At 38.3% G+C, this 19,616-nt stretch overlaps 2 protein-coding genes across 2 annotated transcripts in view; both read left to right on the top strand.

Moving 5' to 3' along the window:
• The window catches only part of LOC140161677 (receptor-type tyrosine-protein phosphatase delta-like), a 161,960-nt gene that overhangs the window by 113,126 nt on the left and 29,218 nt on the right, over nt 1-19,616 (top strand). The window lies entirely within an intron of this gene.
• The window catches only part of LOC140163227 (receptor-type tyrosine-protein phosphatase F-like), a 50,712-nt gene that overhangs the window by 8,053 nt on the left and 23,043 nt on the right, over nt 1-19,616 (top strand). The window contains exons 9-18 of the mRNA XM_072186625.1: nt 560-666; nt 1,607-1,823; nt 3,309-3,408; nt 4,197-4,422; nt 4,607-4,679; nt 5,073-5,163; nt 5,801-5,871; nt 6,051-6,292; nt 7,023-7,110; nt 7,665-7,741. Of these exons, the coding sequence (XP_072042726.1) occupies nt 560-666; nt 1,607-1,823; nt 3,309-3,408; nt 4,197-4,422; nt 4,607-4,679; nt 5,073-5,163; nt 5,801-5,871; nt 6,051-6,292; nt 7,023-7,110; nt 7,665-7,741 (1,292 nt within the window). The remainder of the gene's footprint in view (nt 1-559; nt 667-1,606; nt 1,824-3,308; nt 3,409-4,196; nt 4,423-4,606; nt 4,680-5,072; nt 5,164-5,800; nt 5,872-6,050; nt 6,293-7,022; nt 7,111-7,664; nt 7,742-19,616) is intronic.

Raw genomic sequence — 19,616 nt, 5'->3', positions numbered from 1 at the left:
AATTGTAATTAGTCATTAAACTTATACGCCAGTATGTCAAATTTTTTGAAAAATTATTCTCCATTCAAAATTGACATATGACACGTGATGCGCCAGTATGTCGAATAATAGTTGAATTCATATCCATATTGACCACACAACCGCGATATACCAAAATAGTGGTGTATGTCACATATTTACGACATAGTGGCGTATGTCACTGATACGCTACTATGTCGTCCAAAACAAAGGGAATGTTGTACACAATAATTCCATTGAGTGAGGTACGCCAAACCTAATTAGTGATAATACTTAATTAATTAATGACATGTATGTCTTGGAAGTTTGTCAGAATGTAGAGCTTTATACATAGATTATGAAACTGATTATATTTCATTTTGTCAAAAATGGCTGATACGCCTATATGTCTTGCGAGCGACGAATCATTGAAAAGTGTCCATAGTAGGGAAGAAACATGTTTATGGGATTTGAGATTTCGTAATCACGTGCAAGGAAGAACTTTATATATATTTGATGTCCATCATTCTCTCATAATAATGTAATGTTATCACATCGGTAGAGCCTAGTGAACCAGCAAATCTCAAATTCGAGAAGATAGCGAAAAGATCACTGACAGTGTCTTGGTCAAATCCTACACAACCAAATGGAATTATAACTCATTTTACGGTAAGACATACATCTAAATCATTTGAATGCTAAAAAGTTATGTATTAAATGTATTGGTCAGATTTCCTAACGTTTGAGCACGAATTGTTATGGATTATAGAGCTAAATCATATATACATATTTATGAATATTATCAATCATCCAGGTAGATCAAATAGCTGTAAATTATAATTCTATTCAACTGGACTTACTATTTATGATGGCTACGGTGTCACGTCATATCCATGACGCATCACCAGGCCGACTGATCTTGAATTGGCTCTGTATTCTTGACCTGTGACGTCACGATGGTAGATGTGACGTCACACGAGAGTCGTCGATGGATTTTCTTGATGGTCGGTTCGTAACTCTTGGACAAGTTGTGGCGTAGTCCCCCTCCGCGATTCAAAGTTGGCTCCTCCCTGCGAACATATATAGCTTCTTTCACCCCTCTTTCATACCACCTATGTTCTTATCAAGCACAATAACGTCCATATCCTCAAAGTTGTGTTTGGCCGCTTTGAGGTGCGTGTATACCGCGGAGTCGTTAAGCCCTGTCGAACTGGGGCGGCGATGTTGGTACATACGCTTGTGGAGAGGTTGTTTTGTCTCTCCTATGTAGTAGTCCTCACAGTCCGAATCCTGGCACTTAATTGCATAAGCAATATTGCTTTGTTTGCGTTGAGGGATCTTGTACTTGGACTAACTAACTTCTGTCTCAGAGTGTTTCAGGGTTTTAATGAGACAGGGATCTTGTGCTGTCCGAGGATCCTCTTTAGCTTCTCAGAAACATCTGAGACATAAGGAATGGTAATACCGAACTTGCGGGTGCTCGAAGAGGTGGTAGAAGATTGTCTGGACGATGTTTGGTCCTTTTGCGTTTCCAAAGCTGCAACACTCCAGTTGAATAGAATTATAATTTAGTACAACTAATAAATCATATATACTTTTATTATAACAGGTAGAAAATCGAATCACTGCTAAACCGTACGACCGATACTTCAATGTTGCCGTTGATCATGAAACAAAAATCATCGATAGAGTTCAAGAACTACGACTCAATATAAACGATTTGGAACCTTCTACCGAATATGAAATCAGAGTATACGCCCATACAAAAATAGGGCGTGGCCCACCAATTTCTGGAAGCGTATTCACAAAACCAGCAACTATTGAAGGTATTACTGTAAAATGTTAATTTGTAGACAGAAAGTTGACGAAACACACATACTTTAACTGGATCTCTAAAGATGCACTCCCGTGAAATATATAACATAAAATAAAACAAAGGAAGACGGGAAACAGTTGTACAGCAAATTTTCGGTACTGGGCGTACCTTCTTCAGGCTTTATTATGACACAAGAAAAGAATCTAAAAACAAGCAAGAAAATTAATGCGTAACGCGTAAAAAACAAGCATGAAAAAATCGCGACTTAAAAACAACGCAGTGTGAAGGCGCATCTATAAAACGCGCGCGTGAAAACGAGGGGGCCTATTCAATAAGATTGAGGCCTTCGGGTTGAAGGAATGAAGTTTGTTGATCCAGAATTTCTCGCGCTGCTGACGTCTAAATTTGGATTGGCGACCAAGTGATTCAATGACCGTGACTTTGACATCATCGATGCTATGATCTGGAAGGGAAAAGTGCACGGCAACTGGCTTGTCTACGTGTTTGGCGTGGTGCTTGATGGTACATCTGTGGTTACGCATTCTTTCTCTTATATTATTACCAGTTTCACCCACATACTGAATGTTGCATTTGGCGCATTCAATGAGATAAACAACATTGTTGGTACTGCAAGTAACTTCTTGTCTTACGGTGTAGCATTTGCTCCGATTTTTGTTACTGAAAGTGCTGGTGACTTGCATAAAGGCGCAATTTTTGCATCGTGGTTTCTGACAAGGTTTGCAGCCATTATCAGTCTTGGGATCTATATTGGAATTTTTGTGAACTTTGGCCTTAACAAGATGTTTTCTCAGGTTGGGTGGTCTCTTGTATGAAATGAGGGGAACTTCGGGAAGGGCTTTGTGTAAGCGAGGGTTAGTCGCGATCATGTGCCAGTGTTTCCTGATGATCTCTGACAAATGTGGAAGTTTGGGGTGATATGTAACCACGAGGGGGACACGTAAAATGTTAATTTACCTTAAAAAAATATATAAATATACCTGACGGGTGAGGTAGAAAATCGAATCACTGCTAAACCGTACGACCGATACTTCAATGTTGCCGTTGATCATGAAACAAAAATCATCGATAGAGTTCAAGAACTACGACTCAATATAAACGATTTGGAACCTTCTACCGAATATGAAATCAGAGTATACGCCCATACAAAAATAGGGCGTGGCCCACCAATTTCGGGAAGCGTATTCACAAAACCAGCAACTATTGAAGGTATTACTGTAAAATGTTAATTTACCTTAAAAAATATATAAATATACCTGACGGGTGAGGTGTATTGTAGCCTCCTCTAGTTTAGCTCGTGGATAAGATATTGGTGAAAATTGCGGCTACTTCTTTGCTGCTCTTTTTGTGAGATTTTTACAACGGCTTGTACGGCTGTACGTGGTAAATTTATTAAATATGATGTTACCAATTTACATGCTTATATTCGACACCAATAAACGGGTTAAATTCCTTTTTCAATTGTGACATTTTCCAGATATTCAAGTACCTGATGATTTGCCTACATATGATGAAAGTCTAATAACAGCATCCACTGTGGTCATGAGACTCCAAAGAAGCACGACAGAATTTGTCACGTAAGCTATTCAGTGGCGGTAGCCAGGATTTCGGAACCGGAGGGGCACAACTTGTAAATGTACCGACGGAAATTTTTTTACCGACGGAAGTTTAGAATTGCAGACCCAAATTTGTTTTCGATGGTTTGAAAAAGTGAAGAGCAAATAAAAATAAAAAAAGAATAAACGATTATAGGCACTACGAACCTAAAACCAATGAACAATTTAACATTTTTTAAGCACGGTAAAAAATCGGCCACTGAAGCTATTATTATATCCATTCGTTTGATGTATCATACAAATCAGTGAAATACATGTGGTGTAAACATTAATTTGATGTTTTATCCGTCATAAAGAAATGCGGGAGTTTACGCCCAAACGATCTAAAATAATCGTAGATCCATCCTTTGCGCTCAATTAGTGATAAAAATATTTACCCCAGCACCTTTACCCGGGGTAGAACATGCTATCAAAATTATCATGGGGGTGGTAAGGCCCACCATTGGTTTCTACAGTAAAATCAATGATTTTCAATTCGCTCTTGTAAAATAATTCAAGAGCTACTGACTTTGTAATTGTGTTAATTAGAAAGTCATCTGGATATTTTGCCTTAAAAACTTATACTCTTATTATAAGATGTCGCCAGATTATGACAGCTTCGTCATGTGACTCCAGACTCCATACCCAATTGCGGACCTAATGAGTTACTTTGTTATTAAACGCTGAATTTTGGATAAAAAATTAGCGAGGACTGTTATTTTATATTGAGAATAATTTTGTATAAATATGTATGTATGGATACATTTCAGATCCTACCAGGTTGGTGTTCAGATTAATTCTGCTACTACAAAACGAGAAAGTCTTCAATTTGGACACACTATGTACATTGCTGCGGAGTTCCCCAAAGAAAATATGAAAGACAACTTCACGTTTGTCGTTGGTGATAATGGAACCTATGGAGGGTATTGGAATCCACCACTACAGGCAGATTCATCTTACATACTGCGTACAGGATATGTCAGTGAATTTGATAAGGTAAGAAACTATTTCAACGGGTTATCGATTGTTTAACCCCAAAACTGGGACTCTCATTTCGTGAGCAGCCAATAAAAGTGTTTTAGACCAGAATTATTTACATTTTACTCTACATGCTGTGTGGTTGGGCTGTGTAAGACTACGCTAATCTTTATACTATTTTCTCATATTTTCTTATTCCCAGATTTCTGTTACGGCTTGGTCGGATGGATTTTCAGTCTCCACTTTACCGCCAAAAATAAGTAGCAGTAACCAAGGTAATTATTTTTTCAATTTCAAAAAACAGATTTCGTTAACCTTTTTAATGCCCCTGACAGATTTTCATACCGCTTGCCGCTGCGGCAAGTGCCATGGCGTATCAGCCAATAACAAGCCTTGGTTATGTCCGTTTGTCATGTCTGTAGGCAATGCGCGTGTGTCACGCCAATCAGCGGCAAGCGACATGATAGTATGAAACAATCATTAGATGCTTGTTTGAATATTGTTTTTCGATATTTAAACGATGTAATATTAGGACAACAGCATTGTTTTCGTTTTGAAAACTTGTACATTATTTCACATCACAGTTTCTGCAATGGTGACATTACTAATAATAAGATGATACAACAAATTCAATAATAGAGTTAACCACTTTATTTTCTGGCTTTCAGATTCGTCAACTCCTCCCTGGGTACCTGTAATCTGCATCCTCGTTATACTCGTCCTAGTCGTTGCTCTTCTTGGACTCATTGTAATGAAAAGGTACATTGCAAACATTAGTATTTAATATTCGTAATAGCATTTTATTTTCTAAGGATGATCTTTATTTATTTGAGATAAAACTGCATGCGCTGTTCTACTTGTTCTATATAGTTGGACATGGTCGGTGGACATTAAGAAATAATGATTCATGAGTGATCGCAGCCGAATCGACAGATTTGAATAATAAGATTAATTTATGACGCTTATTTGCTAATTACAATGTGGGTCAAATGTGTGATTTCAATCGGGAGAGAGTCTATTATAATATATGCCTAAAACGTGGCAGCACGTAGAGGTCATTCATGAGTTTTATCATTTTTATTGACTCCTTTTAATTCAGGTACATTGTATTAGTAAAGGTGGTCCGATTTTCCGAAATCAACGCATGTTATTTCCAAGTTTATTCGATATTCGATCATGTTGAATAATACCTACTTGCGATATAATATAATATTGGTTTGAGGAAATCCAAACGTAACACCTTTCAGACTTATTATTAAGCTGGATTAACGAGAAAATATCGGGCTATCCACTGATCTCTAGATCGCCAATTTGACGGAACAAAAGTAGGACTGATGTGGTTTGAGGCTGTTGATTAAAACATCCTTCTTTAAATACATTGCATTGTTTTGTACAGAAGAAATATGAACCGTGGATCCAAAGAAGAAGACGAGAATGCAATTAGCCTAACCGAACAACAACAACATGGTAAGTTAAAATGGCAACGGATATGAAACAGACACATTTGATTTTGTCACCATCATCGTCTACGTCGTCGTCGTCATCTTTATCCGTCATTTTTATCATCAACATTATCCTCTTCCTTCTTTCTCTAAATCAGCAGAATCTTTTTAAATATTTTTAACTTTGTAAAATGTTCTCCAAAGACACGTCTCAATCAGCTGCTGGAACCAAAAACAACGTTTACGAACTTGAAACAAATGCTTCTCAGCCAAATTCCGTGGCTTCAGGTAGTTCGACGCCAAAAGCGACTCCAAAACCCAAGCCTACGTTATCAGATGATTCACCAGCAAAATCAACACCGATTCCAAGACCAATCATAGTGGAATCATTTCATGCGTATGTTCTGGCAAAGAAGGAGAATGATTCTTTTAAAATCGAATACGAGGTATTTGTCTTGTCAGTGTGTAAAATAGAGCCCGTCCGCCCGTCTACTTTTCTAACCAGCCCGTCTGACGTACGCTCTGAAATATTGTAACTATAACTAGTAGTGCATTAGGCCATAGTTATCCTTATTTTTGTCCATTTCAGCATTGAAATTGCAAAACTTCGCGCGCTTCGTGCGTACACGTCCCAAGAAAGTACTTTTGAAATTGTGCTCCCATTGTTGTTAATGATAACTAAACGCCCTAGCACCGATACATCAAAACCACATGGACAGGTTATTACGATACCTTCTCAAGTAATTTGTTAATAACTTTAAGGTTAGCAACTGTTTTAAACTGTTGCGATTTGCTTGTTCACAGCATCTTCCGAATGGTAGTGATCTATGGCATAAATTACATTGATCATTTCATAGCTACCGTGTAGAAGAATTCAAATACCGCAGATATACTTTTGTAGTTCCTGTGGTTCTTGAGTTTTTAAAAAGGTCTTAAACAACAACACTTTTGTATAACGTACATAACTCATTAATCACAATAAATCAAGAAAGGTTTCAAAGTATATTATTTGTAGAATAAACCTTTGCAAAATTTCAAATTGTTATTTTTCAACAATATATTGATTTAGATAATGAAGTCGAGTTTTTAACTGCTTCGACCAACAATACCTCGTGTACACTGAAACCAAAAAACATGTTTAATTATCAGTAATAATCGATACATCGTTTTTTACAGACACTACCTGGTGACAACCTTCATACATCCAGCACCGCAAAGGATCCCCAGAATAAGAAGAAAAATAGATACGGCAATATTATTGCATGTAAGATAATAAAAAAAATATGATGCGATGTTCAGCATAAAATATGCGAGTGATTTAGATCCGGGTCCGTCAAGCCCATTACATACCCGGTCCGTCACGGCTTTGAAAATGTATGATACACGGGGAGATATTTTGCAACTTTTATCAACATTAATAATATCCATGATATTGTAACGGGACCGAGTTTCCCGCAATATGTCTGCAAACCCATAAGTGTAATTTTGCTGAGGAAATTCATCACTAACACAATATGACAGTACGTTCGAACTGAAAACAAATATGTAACACGCAACGCTCTCCGACTATGCTGATATGCATAAGGACAAACGACCACGAACCACGTTAGCAGAAAACACTTTCTCTAAGTACAAATTTTGAAAAGAGCTTCAAAGTTTTGTATTCCATTAACAATACAGTAACTTAGAATATATGCAAATCGTGGTCCCAAAGATTTACGGGTCCCATTTATTTGAATAATTTCGAAACACCAATTTACTAACAACTTAATGAACTTAAGAAACCGTTGCTATATTTGTTTCTACTTGTTTCTACAGATGACCATTCGCGGGTAGTTCTCAATCCACTGGACAATGTTCCTCGTTCAGATTACATCAACGCTAACTTCATTGATGTAGGTGGTAAAATAAAATGCAATTTATTTTAATTGTCTCGTAATTTTTTGTTGTGTGTCACTCTGGGTGAGCATAAGTAATAAATTCTCCGTTATATACCCTGAAAGAAATTGTAACAATTATGCACCAAAATGGCTTCAAAATTTAACAAGCCCCTGTGTATGGACAAACTTGACAAATCCCCGTTTTTGCTTCAGCTTTGGACACATTACACAACCTTATTATGTTTAAAGATAGTTGGTTTATAATTCACAAATGGCTTTTCAATTGGGCCTTAATTTCACCAATTTTGGGCTTTTGCAAACTAAAATTGTACATAATAATAGTATGGTCCACCAAAGGGAGTATATAAAACGGGGACCCCGAAAACGGGGACCCCAAAAACGGGGACCCCGAAAACGGGGACCCCTAAAATCACCCATAAAGCTTCTGACAAATTTCTAGGGGTCCCTGTTTTTCAACTTTGGGGTCCCCGTTTTACAGATTGACCCAGGGTAATCTGTAAAACGGGGACCCCAAAAACGGGGACCCCTATTTTTCACTCTATTTTAGGACTGATGAGTCTCCAAATCTCGACAAAATATTCACCATAGATATACTAATATTACAAATGTAATTTATGAAAGTAGTAAGCACTTCTTATATAATTGTCCAATATACACAATTTTTGGGTCCCCGTTTTTAGGGTCCCTGTTTTACAGATTGACCTAGGGTAATCTGTAAAACGGGGACCCCAAAACGGGGACCCTTAAAATCACCCCATAAAGCTTCTGACAAATTTTAGGGGTCCCCGTTTTTGGGGTCCCTGTTTTACAGATTGACCCAGGGTAATCTGTAAAACGGGGACCCCAAAAACGGGGACCCCTATTTTTTCACTCTATTTTAGGACTGATGAGTCTCCAAATCTCGACAAAATATTCACCATGGATATACTAATATTACAAATGTAATTTATGAAAGTAGTAAGCACTTCTTATATAATTGTCCAATATACACAATTTTGGGGTCCCCGTTTTTAGGGTCCCCGTTTTACAGATTGACCTAGGGTAATCTGTAAAACGGGGACCCCAAAAACGGGGACCCCTTAAAATCACCCCATAAAGCTTCTGACAAATTTTTAGGGGTCCCCGTTTTTTGGGTCCCGTTTTACAGATTGACCAAGGGTAATCTGTAAAACGGGGACCCCAAAAACGGGGACCCCTATTTTTTCACTCTATTTTAGGACTGATGAGTCTCCAAATCTCGACAAAATATTCACCATGGATATACTAATATTACAAATGTAATTTATGAAAGTAGTAAGCACTTCTTATATAATTGTCCAATATACACAATTTTGGGGTCCCCGTTTTAGGGTCCCGTTTTACAGATTGACCTAGGGTAATCTGTAAAACGGGGACCCCAAAAACGGGGACCCCTTAAAATCACCCCATCAAGCTTCTGACAAATTTTTAGGGGTCCCCGTTTTTGGGGTCCCCGTTTTACAGATTGACCCAGGGTAATCTGTAAAACGGGGACCCCTATTTTTCACTCTATTTTAGGACTGATGAGTCTCCAAATCTCGACAAAATATTCACCATGGATATACTAATATTACAAATGTAATTTATGAAAGTAGTAAGCACTTCTTATATAATTGTCCAATATATTATTTTGGGGTCCTTGTTTTTAGGGTCCCTGTTTTACAGATTGACCTAGGGTAATCTGTAAAACGGGGACCCCAAAAACGGGGACCCCTTAAAATCACCCCATCAAGCTTCTGACAATTTTTAGTCCTCGTTTTGGGGTCCCTGTTTTACAGATTGACCCAGGGTAATCTGTAAAACGGGGACCCCAAAAACGGGGACCCCTATTTTTCACTCTATTTTAGGACTGATGAGTCTCCAAATCTCGACAAAATATTCACCATGGATATACTAATATTACAAATGTAATTTATGAAAGTAGTAAGCACTTCTTATATAATTGTCCAATATACACAATTTTGGGGTCCCCGTTTTAGGGTCCCTGTTTTACAGATTGACCTAGGGTAATCTGTAAAACGGGGACCCCAAAAACGGGGACCCCTAAAATCACCCCATAAAGCTTCTGACAAATTTTTAGTCCCCGTTTTTGGGGTCCCCGTTTTACAGATTGACCCAGGGTAATCTGTAAAACGGGGACCCCAAAAACGGGGACCCCTATTTTTTCACTCTATTTTAGGACTGATGAGTCTCCAAATCTCGACAAAATATTCACCATGGATATACTAATATTACAAATGTAATTTATGAAAGTAGTAAGCACTTCTTATATAATTGTCCAATATACACAATTTTGGGGTCCCCGTTTTTAGGGTCCCCGTTTTACAGATTGACCTAGGGTAATCTGTAAAACGGGGACCCCAAAAACGGGGACCCCTTAAAATCACCCCATCAAGCTTCTGACAAATTTTAGGGGTCCCCGTTTTTGGGGTCCCGTTTTACAGATTGACCCAGGGTAATCTGTAAAACGGGGACCCCCAAAACGGGGACCCCTATTTTTCACTCTATTTTAGGACTGATGAGTCTCCAAATCTCGACAAAATATTCACCATGGATATACTAATATTACAAATGTAATTTATGAAAGTAGTAAGCACTTCTTATATAATTGTCCAATATACACAATTTTGGGGTCCCCTTTTTAGGGTCCCCGTTTTACAGATTGACCTAGGGTAATCTGTAAAACGGGGACCCCAAAAACGGGGACCCCTAAAATCACCCCATCAAGCTTCTGACAATTTTAGGGGTCCTTGTTTTTGGGGTCCCTGTTTTACAGATTGACCCAGGGTAATCTGTAAAACGGGGACCCCAAAAACGGGGACCCCTATTTTTCACTCTATTTTAGGACTGATGAGTCTCCAAATCTCGACAAAATATTCACCATGGATATACTAATATTACAAATGTAATTTATGAAAGTAGTAAGCACTTCTTATATAATTGTCCAATATACACAATTTTGGGGTCCCCGTTTTTAGGGTCCCCGTTTTACAGATTGACCTAGGGTAATCTGTAAAACGGGGACCCCCAAAACGGGGACCCCTTAAAATCACCCCATAAAGCTTCTGACAAATTTTAGGGGTCCCCGTTTTGGGGTCCCCGTTTTACAGATTGACCCAGGGTAATCTGTAAAACGGGGACCCTAAAAACGGGGACCCCTATTTTTTCACTCTATTTTAGGACTGATGAGTCTCCAAATCTCGACAAAATATTCACCATGGACTTTACTAATATTACAAATGTAATTTATGAAAGTAGTAAGCACTTCTTATATAATTGTCCAATATACACAATTTTGGGGTCCCGTTTTAGGGTCCCCGTTTTACAGATTGACCTAGGGTAATCTGTAAAACGGGGACCCCAAAAACGGGGACCCCTTAAAATCACCCCATCAAGCTTCTGACAAATTTTAGGGGTCCCCAGTTTTGGGGTCCCCGTTTTACAGATTGACCCAGGGTAATCTGTAAAACGGGGACCCCAAAACGGGGACCCCTATTTTTCACTCTATTTTAGGACTGATGAGTCTCCAAATCTCGACAAAATATTCACCATGGATATACTAATATTACAAATGTAATTTATGAAAGTAGTAAGCACTTCTTATATAATTGTCCAATATACACAATTTTGGGGTCCCGTTTTTAGGGTCCCTGTTTTACAGATTGACCTAGGGTAATCTGTAAAACGGGGACCCCAAAAACGGGGACCCCTTAAAATCACCCCATAAAGCTTCTGACAAATTTTAGGGGGTCTCCGTTTTTGGGGTCCCTGTTTTACAGATTGACCCAGGGTAATCTGTAAAACGGGGACCCCAAAACGGGGACCCCTATTTTTTCACTCTATTTTAGGACTGATGAGTCTCCAAATCTCGACAAAATATTCACCATGGATATACTAATATTACAAATGTAATTTATGAAAGTAGTAAGCACTTCTTATATAATTGTCCAATATACACAATTTTGGGGTCCCCTTGTTTTAGGGTCCCCGTTTTACAGATTGACCTAGGGTACTCTGTAAAACGGGGACCCCAAAAACGGGGACCCCTTAAAATCACCCCATAAAGCTTCTGACAAATTTTAGGGGTCCCCGTTTTGGGGTCCCTGTTTTACAGATTGACCCAGGGTAATCTGTAAAACGGGGACCCCAAAAACGGGGACCCCTATTTTTTCACTCTATTTTAGGACTGATGAGTCTCCAAATCTCGACAAAATATTCACCATGGATATACTAATATTACAAATGTAATTTATGAAAGTAGTAAGCACTTCTTATATAATTGTCCAATATACACAATTTTGGGGTCCCTGTTTTTAGGGTCCCCGTTTTACAGATTGACCCAGGGTAATCTGTAAAACGGGGACCCTGAAAACGGGGACCCTGTTTTTCTCTCTATTTTAGGACTGATGAGTCTCCAAATGTCGCCAATTTATTCACCATGGATATACTAATACTACAAATGTGAGTTGGGGATCGGAAGACCCTGGCGCCCCACACATCCACGTGGCCACACCCACAATTAATTCACACAAGGCCCGTGACCTCACCACGTACATATTGCACCACTTTGAATTAGATCTACGTCATGATTAGATCAATTTTGATTTATTAAAGTAGTAAGGATTTCATATATTTTTGTCCAATATACAAAAAACGGGGACCCCTGTTTTTTCTCTCTATTTTAGGACTGATGAGTCTCCAAATGTCGCCAATTTATTCACCATGGATATACTAATACTACAAATGTGAGTTGGGGATCGGAAGACCCTGGCGCCCCACATATCCACGTGGCCACACCCACAATTAATTCACACAAGGCCCGTGACCTCACCACGTACATATTGCACCACTTTGAATTAGATCTACGTCATGATTAGATCAATTTTGATTTATTAAAGTAGTAAGGATTTCATATATTTTTGTCCAACATACAAAACTTTGGGGTCCCTTGTTTTAGGGTCCCGTTTTACAGATCGACCTAGGGTAATCTGTAAAACGGGGACCCCAAAAACGGGGACCCCTTAAAATCACCCCATAAAGCTTTTGACAAATTTTAGGGGTCCTTGTTTTTGGGGTCCCCGTTTTACAGATTGACCCAGGGTAATCTGTAAAACGGGGACCCTGAAAACGGGGACCCCTGTTTTTTTCTCTCTATTTTAAGACTGATGAGTCTCCAAATGTCGCCAATATATTCACCATGGATATACTAATATTACTGTGAGTTGGGGATCGGAAGACCTTGGCGCACCACACATCTATGTGGCCACACCCATAATTATTTCACACAAGGCCCGTGACCTCACCACATATTACACCACTTTGAATTAGATCTACGTTATGATTAGATCAATTTTGATTTTAGAAAGTAGTAAGGACTTCATATATTTTTGTCCAACATACAAAACTTTGGGGTCCCCGTTTTTGGGGTCCCCGTTTTACAGATCGACCTAGGGTAATCTGTAAAACGGGGACCCCAAAAACGGGGACCCCTTAAAATCACCCCATAAAGCTTCTGACAAATTTCTAGGGGTCCAGTTTTGGGGTCCCTGTTTTACAGATCGACCTAGGGTAATCTGTAAAACGGGGACCCCAAAAAAAATTCTCTATTTAAGAAATATTTATTCCATGGTGTCATTTCAGCACTTTATAGGAGTCAAAGGACTATGCATGTAGGGCATACCTTCGACAAGGGTATGTACAGTGACGGGGTCTTCTAATGAGTATGTTGTACTCCTCAGAAAAAGGTGATGAAGAGGTGATCTAGCGAGTATCAAAGCCGTGAGAACACATCATCACTTTAAAATTAATTAATGAATTCCCGAATGAATTACATTCACAATACGCGGACATTGCTTACAGTCTAGGTTAGTAGAAGGAATGCCCGCCTTACGAAAGGTGCACCACTGAAGAACATGGCCAGTATACGAAAGAGTTTAAAACAAACAAAGTTAGTTCACAGTTTCTAGGAGCTTGTAAGAAATGATTCCACAAATCAACAACACAATCAATTCTTATGCATTGTACATTCTCGATGTAGGCCTAAATGTATCTAATTGTGGACTAGAAATTTTCGATAAAACCAGCAACGCCAACCGGGCAACGCCTATACGCCTATGAATGTTTCTTTCTTAGGGAGTGTTCATAAATACTTTTGTAGGGGGCTGGAAAATATGTAGTGGGTCATAAAATTTTAGGAGTTCTGAATAGGGGGGTAAACAAGTTTTGGGTGTATGAACAGGTGTGGGGGTAGTTTTGGGCACGTAGAGGGCCAAGGGTGTGTAACATCTTAAGCAACATTAGTCCTGAAGCAAAAAAATACCAAATAGCCTGAAATTTTTTCGAACGCTACGCGCGCAAATGTTCCGATAAAACCATAACAAAAGTACATTCCAGATAAGGGTATTTGATCAGGCATGTCAGGTGCTTTATTTTGATAAGTCATATAAAGTATGAAGTGTTAAAAATTGTCTTGTTGTCTATAACTTAATTTTGAGGTTTGTGTCAGTTCCTTCTGGTCTGCTCTTTAAATCTCTAAAAAGCTGCAATATCTTTGCTCTAATTCTTTAGTGTTGACAATTTTTACAATAATGTTTCATGCAGTACAGATTATTAATTTATTATCACTATTCTATTTCTCTTTCTTAAATTTTATATTCAACAGGTGGATCCTTCTCTTCAGAATTCCCACAATTTTGTTAAACTTAACAACATTGAGTACACAATTGCTGAGAAAAATGGCAATCTTGGCAAGCACTTTTCTTTTCTTTCGACAGTAATTTGATTGCCTCTTATATTATGTATAGCCTATATCATGGCTAGATTGTGTAAGTGTGTGAGTATAATATGAATCGTTTTTCTTGTTTGTCTTCTGTCTTTTTGTATGTTTTGTATGAGTGAGAGTGATCGTTGTCTTCGTCAATAGTCTTTGTCTCGTCTCTCTTTGTACCTGTTGCTCAAAAAGATTTTTTGATTATATGTAATTGTTCATGATTGTTGGGAACTGATGCCTCATTATGTATGTCTTTTCTCCTTCCATCAGTTCCAAGCACAGGAATAAAAAAAATATTATCACTAATATATACATGTACAACTAAATCATGTTGCATTACAATTATAGACTGAGGAAGCTTGGAGAACAGGGGTAGGCCTACACGTTTCCACCCCTACTTTTTCCAATGGGGACATCCCCTAAAAATCCTATTAGGATAAAAAAAAAGCAATAATTGCCCTATGCAACTTTTTAGCACATCGAAAAGCATTGTGTTCTGGGCCCAAATAGGTCAAAATTGCACAAATTTATGATCATGCGAACTTGAAATAAAGAATAAAAAAACACCATTTCGGCAGTAGTATAGCCACTGGGCATGGGGGAAAGCACGGTGGCGTAACTAGGGTCGGTAGCGCCCGGGGCAAAAACAAAATTGGCGCCCCTACCCCCTTGAGAATTTCAGTTAATTCTTGAAAGAATTGCGCGGAGCGCGCAAAATTTTGGACAAATAAGGCCTACCACTAATTAATTTGGGTTACTAGAAGTTGAATATCGGTCTTAAAGTGTTCTTTCAATTGATTTTGTGTTGAAAATTTTGACTTTCATCACTTGGAGGGGCGCAGAATCGATGCTGGCCCTGGCTGAATTGGTCAATTTGGCGCCCCCTAGCGGTAGCGCCCGGGGCATGTTGCTCCAGCCCCTCCCCCACCAAAGTATTTATGAACACTCCCTTATTAAGCACCAGCTAGCATTCACTACAACAGCATACGCCATAGGCCAAGTGTTTTTAAAATGCGTAAAAAACAACTTGATTTTAATGCTAATTTATTGCCCATGATGAGGCGGGTTTTCAATGAAATATTTTTGGTGTAAAATCTGAAGCTTCCTATGTATAAAAGAATATATGAATATTAACTGCACATCATATATAACGATTCGTGATACCCAATTGTGGTACAGTTGATGTCGTTCAGATTCAGATTATTTTTTTATTATTTTATATACTCCAACATTTTTTTGTTGAATTTTAGTGAAAATAAAGATTGAAAAGATGACGAAAATTCTATTAAAAAATTACATTAGACCCCGCCAAAGATTACTGTTTCATATCTAATCTAATCTAATCTTTTCCTGAAATAAACTTTGGGGTTTTATAGTGTGGATTTTTTAACATAAATTATGGTCATAAGCAAGATCAGACCTACCAAATGTGTAACAACCAGAAGTAATTAAGAAATAATTAAGAAATAGCACACACTGCTGTGTGTAGGTAAGCACAAAAGTGGTCAAATTCTTATGTATATGCCTATTGTGATTGTGCAAGCGTGACCTTGTGTGCAGATACACTAAGGGCGAATTTCTCGACGGGTGGCTTAGCAATTGGCTTGTCTAGCCTCAAGGCTTACCACTGAAAACCTATTTCCCGAAGCACGGCTACCATAGCCTCGAGGCTTCGTTAGCAATGGTTAGCCCGTGGGCCAGGCTTGTAGGATTAGCCCCAGGCTTCAGTAAAATTTGCATTTCTCGAAATCAGTCTTCTGTAGCCGTAGTCTACGCAAGCCTGTTAGACCAAGCTTGCAGCGGCTTTTCTTGGCCCTGCCCCAGAGCAGGTCTTAGGCCTTGGTCTATTTCAATTTACAAATTATTTAAATTGTAACGAAAAGTTTATCTTTCATATTTTTGACGGTCTTTCAATTACCATGAGTAAGCAGTCGCGTAACTGGGGGGGGGGGAGCGGAGGAGCTCTTGCACCCCCCAATGAAAAGGTAAATTAGGCCTACTTCTGAGAGTTATTAATTAAGCTCATATTTGGTCATTTTAACCTTAAAAACTCAATTTATAAGTTTAAATAAATTGCATTTATCCCACTTTTGTACCATTGGTCCATATGTCACCAGCTTTAATAGCTAAAATATGGCATTTGTACCATATTTTTTTCAATCCCACCCCCCCCTCCATGTCAAAAAGAAATCTACGCCAATGTTCCGGGGACACATTCCAAGCAGATCCCATAACTCCTCAGACCCACTCCACCCCTTACAAACCCAAACAGCATGAACGATGCCTGCCCCTCATTTATTATGTTTGCCCCGCTTTCCCCACCCCACTCCAAATGAAAATGTCTAGTTACGCCACTGTGGGTAAGTAAGGGAGCGATCGTTATTTATGGCAGGGGGGAATGGGTAAATTTGTGGTCTTGAGGGGGGAACCTGAAATTTTTAGTTGAACCAGGAGGGGGGATTGTTAAATTTTAAATGGAGAAAATTGGGAAAACAAGGGGGAACGCGAAAATTTTTTTAACAACGAATATAATTAAAAAAATTCTTTCATCATCATCATGATCATCATGATCATCATGATAATCATCATCATCATCATCATCATCATCATCATCATCATCATCATCATCATCATCATCATCATCATCATCATCATCATCATCATCATCATCATGAAGACCTATATGATACCACCTGTCCCTATCCAAGCCTTAATAGTTTGATACTCGTACTTTTCATAAGTAGGCCTATTACAATATTATTTTGGAGTGCCTATATTATACCAGGTTGGACATCAATTTAATACAATAGAAGATGAAGGACAAAATTGGTAAAGATATAGTAAATATTTGACACGAAACAATAATGCATGCAGTATTAAAACTGAATTTACGGATAAGATGCATATAATATTGCTATATCTTCTACTTAAATAATTATAAATATTGTACCAACAGATAACTTCATGTGAGATCTGAGAAGACTACTGATATCAGCAGTAGATATCACGTTGGTTGCTTTCCTTTTAGGGAATCACAGATTCCTTTCCATAGGCTTACAGTTTTACCCTTTTGGGATGCAAAGAAAAAATCACGAGTATAAAGCATAGACGTATCATTCATACAAGTTGGACTCATAAAAAGTCAAGTGGAAATAAAATAATACATAAAAGACACAAAACAGACACAATATTCTTGCATCAAGTTGTGTATACGGTATAAGCCCAAGCACAAGACCGCGGGTCCAGGCTAGTCTTTGCGCCGGGAACATTGCGATAATGAGACGGCAACCTTGTTAGTACGGTAAACCGTGAGGACCACAGCTTATGTACATCTACCTCCAACAGCCTATACAATGAAGTCGCTGGTTGAAAGGGACGAGGTTGTCAAGCGTTAAGCCTAAGACAAGGTTGAATTTGCGTTGAAGAAATCCGGCTATAGAGTTAAGACACTGCAATTTCAGCTTTTCCATCTATATCTATTATGAAGAAATCTATATTTTTGCTATCATGAAACCCTAGAATCGACATTGAAACTTAAATGTCATTTAAAAGATTCATAATGACAACATTTAACATAATAAATCCCCGGAATAAATCTGATGAAATATAATGTAGGCCTATAATACTATACATGTTAACTATAGAATTCAAAGTGTATTACATGCTTTGTCTATTGGTCCATTGTTAAATATCTCTGAACAAGCATCTTGGAAAATGGACTGATCTGGTAAAAAATGGTCTCAAAAATGTTTGGAAAGAGCTATCCACTTTGTTTTTTCAGCACTTACTGCCAATCCCATGTTCATTAATATGTAAAAGTGTTTAAAAAACAACAGTGCCAAAATACTGTTACTACAGGGGCAATTTAAGCAGAAACTTGGCTTGTAATCACTGTTGAAGTCAACCTTGAGTAGTGGACTGATCATGTAAATCATCTCACTCTGAACTCCTGGTGCATTTTTTGTCATCCTAGAGATGTTTATTTTGAACTTTATCATTTGTTCATTTCATATGATAGCGTTTTGGCCGATTTTTTTCACACTTTTCACATCCAGGCGTGCGTTTAACAAACTTTCACTCACTCTCATAGGAAACCATTATACATAACATTACTCAATAACAAAAACTTGATTCACAAAAAATAGATCCTTACACAACTTAATCGATGCCTCAGCGACATTGCTTAGAGTCTTGGCTTTTCTGTGATACCCTATTTGTTGGAATTATCTTCAAATTCTCTTAGAAAATTTAAAATAGGTGAGGCTGCATGAGCTCCCGGAGGGGCCACTTACATTATGTGATGGACACCATGCTCATGACAGTATGGACTCTCGAAACGCACCCTAAACGAGTATTACTCAGCGCGTGCAAAACATACCCTAAACAAGTATTTTGCCATTTTATTAACACTATAAAGTAAAAATTCATGTTCATACTTTTGTTTAATATAAGTAGTTTGATGTTCCTTAGGGCGAATTTCTCGATAGGAGTCTTAGCAAGCCTTTGGCTTTAGGTGGCCTTGAGGCTACTAAGCCTAGCCCGCTCTCGAAGCACGAGTCTTAACAGTAGCCGGATTTCTTGAACGCAAATTCAACCTGGTCTTAGTGGCCTTGCCGGCTTAACGCTTGACAACCTCGTCCCTTTCTACCAGCGACTTAATTGTATAGGCAGTTGGAGGTAGACGTGCATAAGCTGTTGTCCTTCACGGTTTACCGTACTAACATGGTTACCAGCGCAAAGACTAGCCTAGACCGGCGGTCTTGTGCTTGGGCTTACACACCATTGTACACAACTTGATGCAAGAGTAGTTTTTTTTTCTGTTTTTGTGTCTTTTATGTATTATTTTAGTTCCACTTATTATGAGTCCTGCTTGCATGAATGATACTTCTATACTTTTTACTCGACTCATTATTTTTTTTTTTTTTTTTGCATTTCAAAAAGGGTCAAACTGCAAGCCTACAGAAAAGGAAACGTCGATTCCCCTAAAAGTAGGCCTAAAGCAAAAATTGTTTCACACTTCAAACAATTCGTACGCATGTTTGTCAAAAGTAAAACATTATTTAAGGATAATTTTGGTGCAAA

This window comes from Amphiura filiformis, chromosome 10 (assembly GCF_039555335.1).
Source record: "Amphiura filiformis chromosome 10, Afil_fr2py, whole genome shotgun sequence".
Classification (NCBI taxonomy): Eukaryota; Metazoa; Echinodermata; class Ophiuroidea; order Amphilepidida; family Amphiuridae; genus Amphiura; species Amphiura filiformis.
Note: the sequence above shows the minus strand (reverse complement) of the source record. Positions and strands in the feature narration are given on the sequence as shown.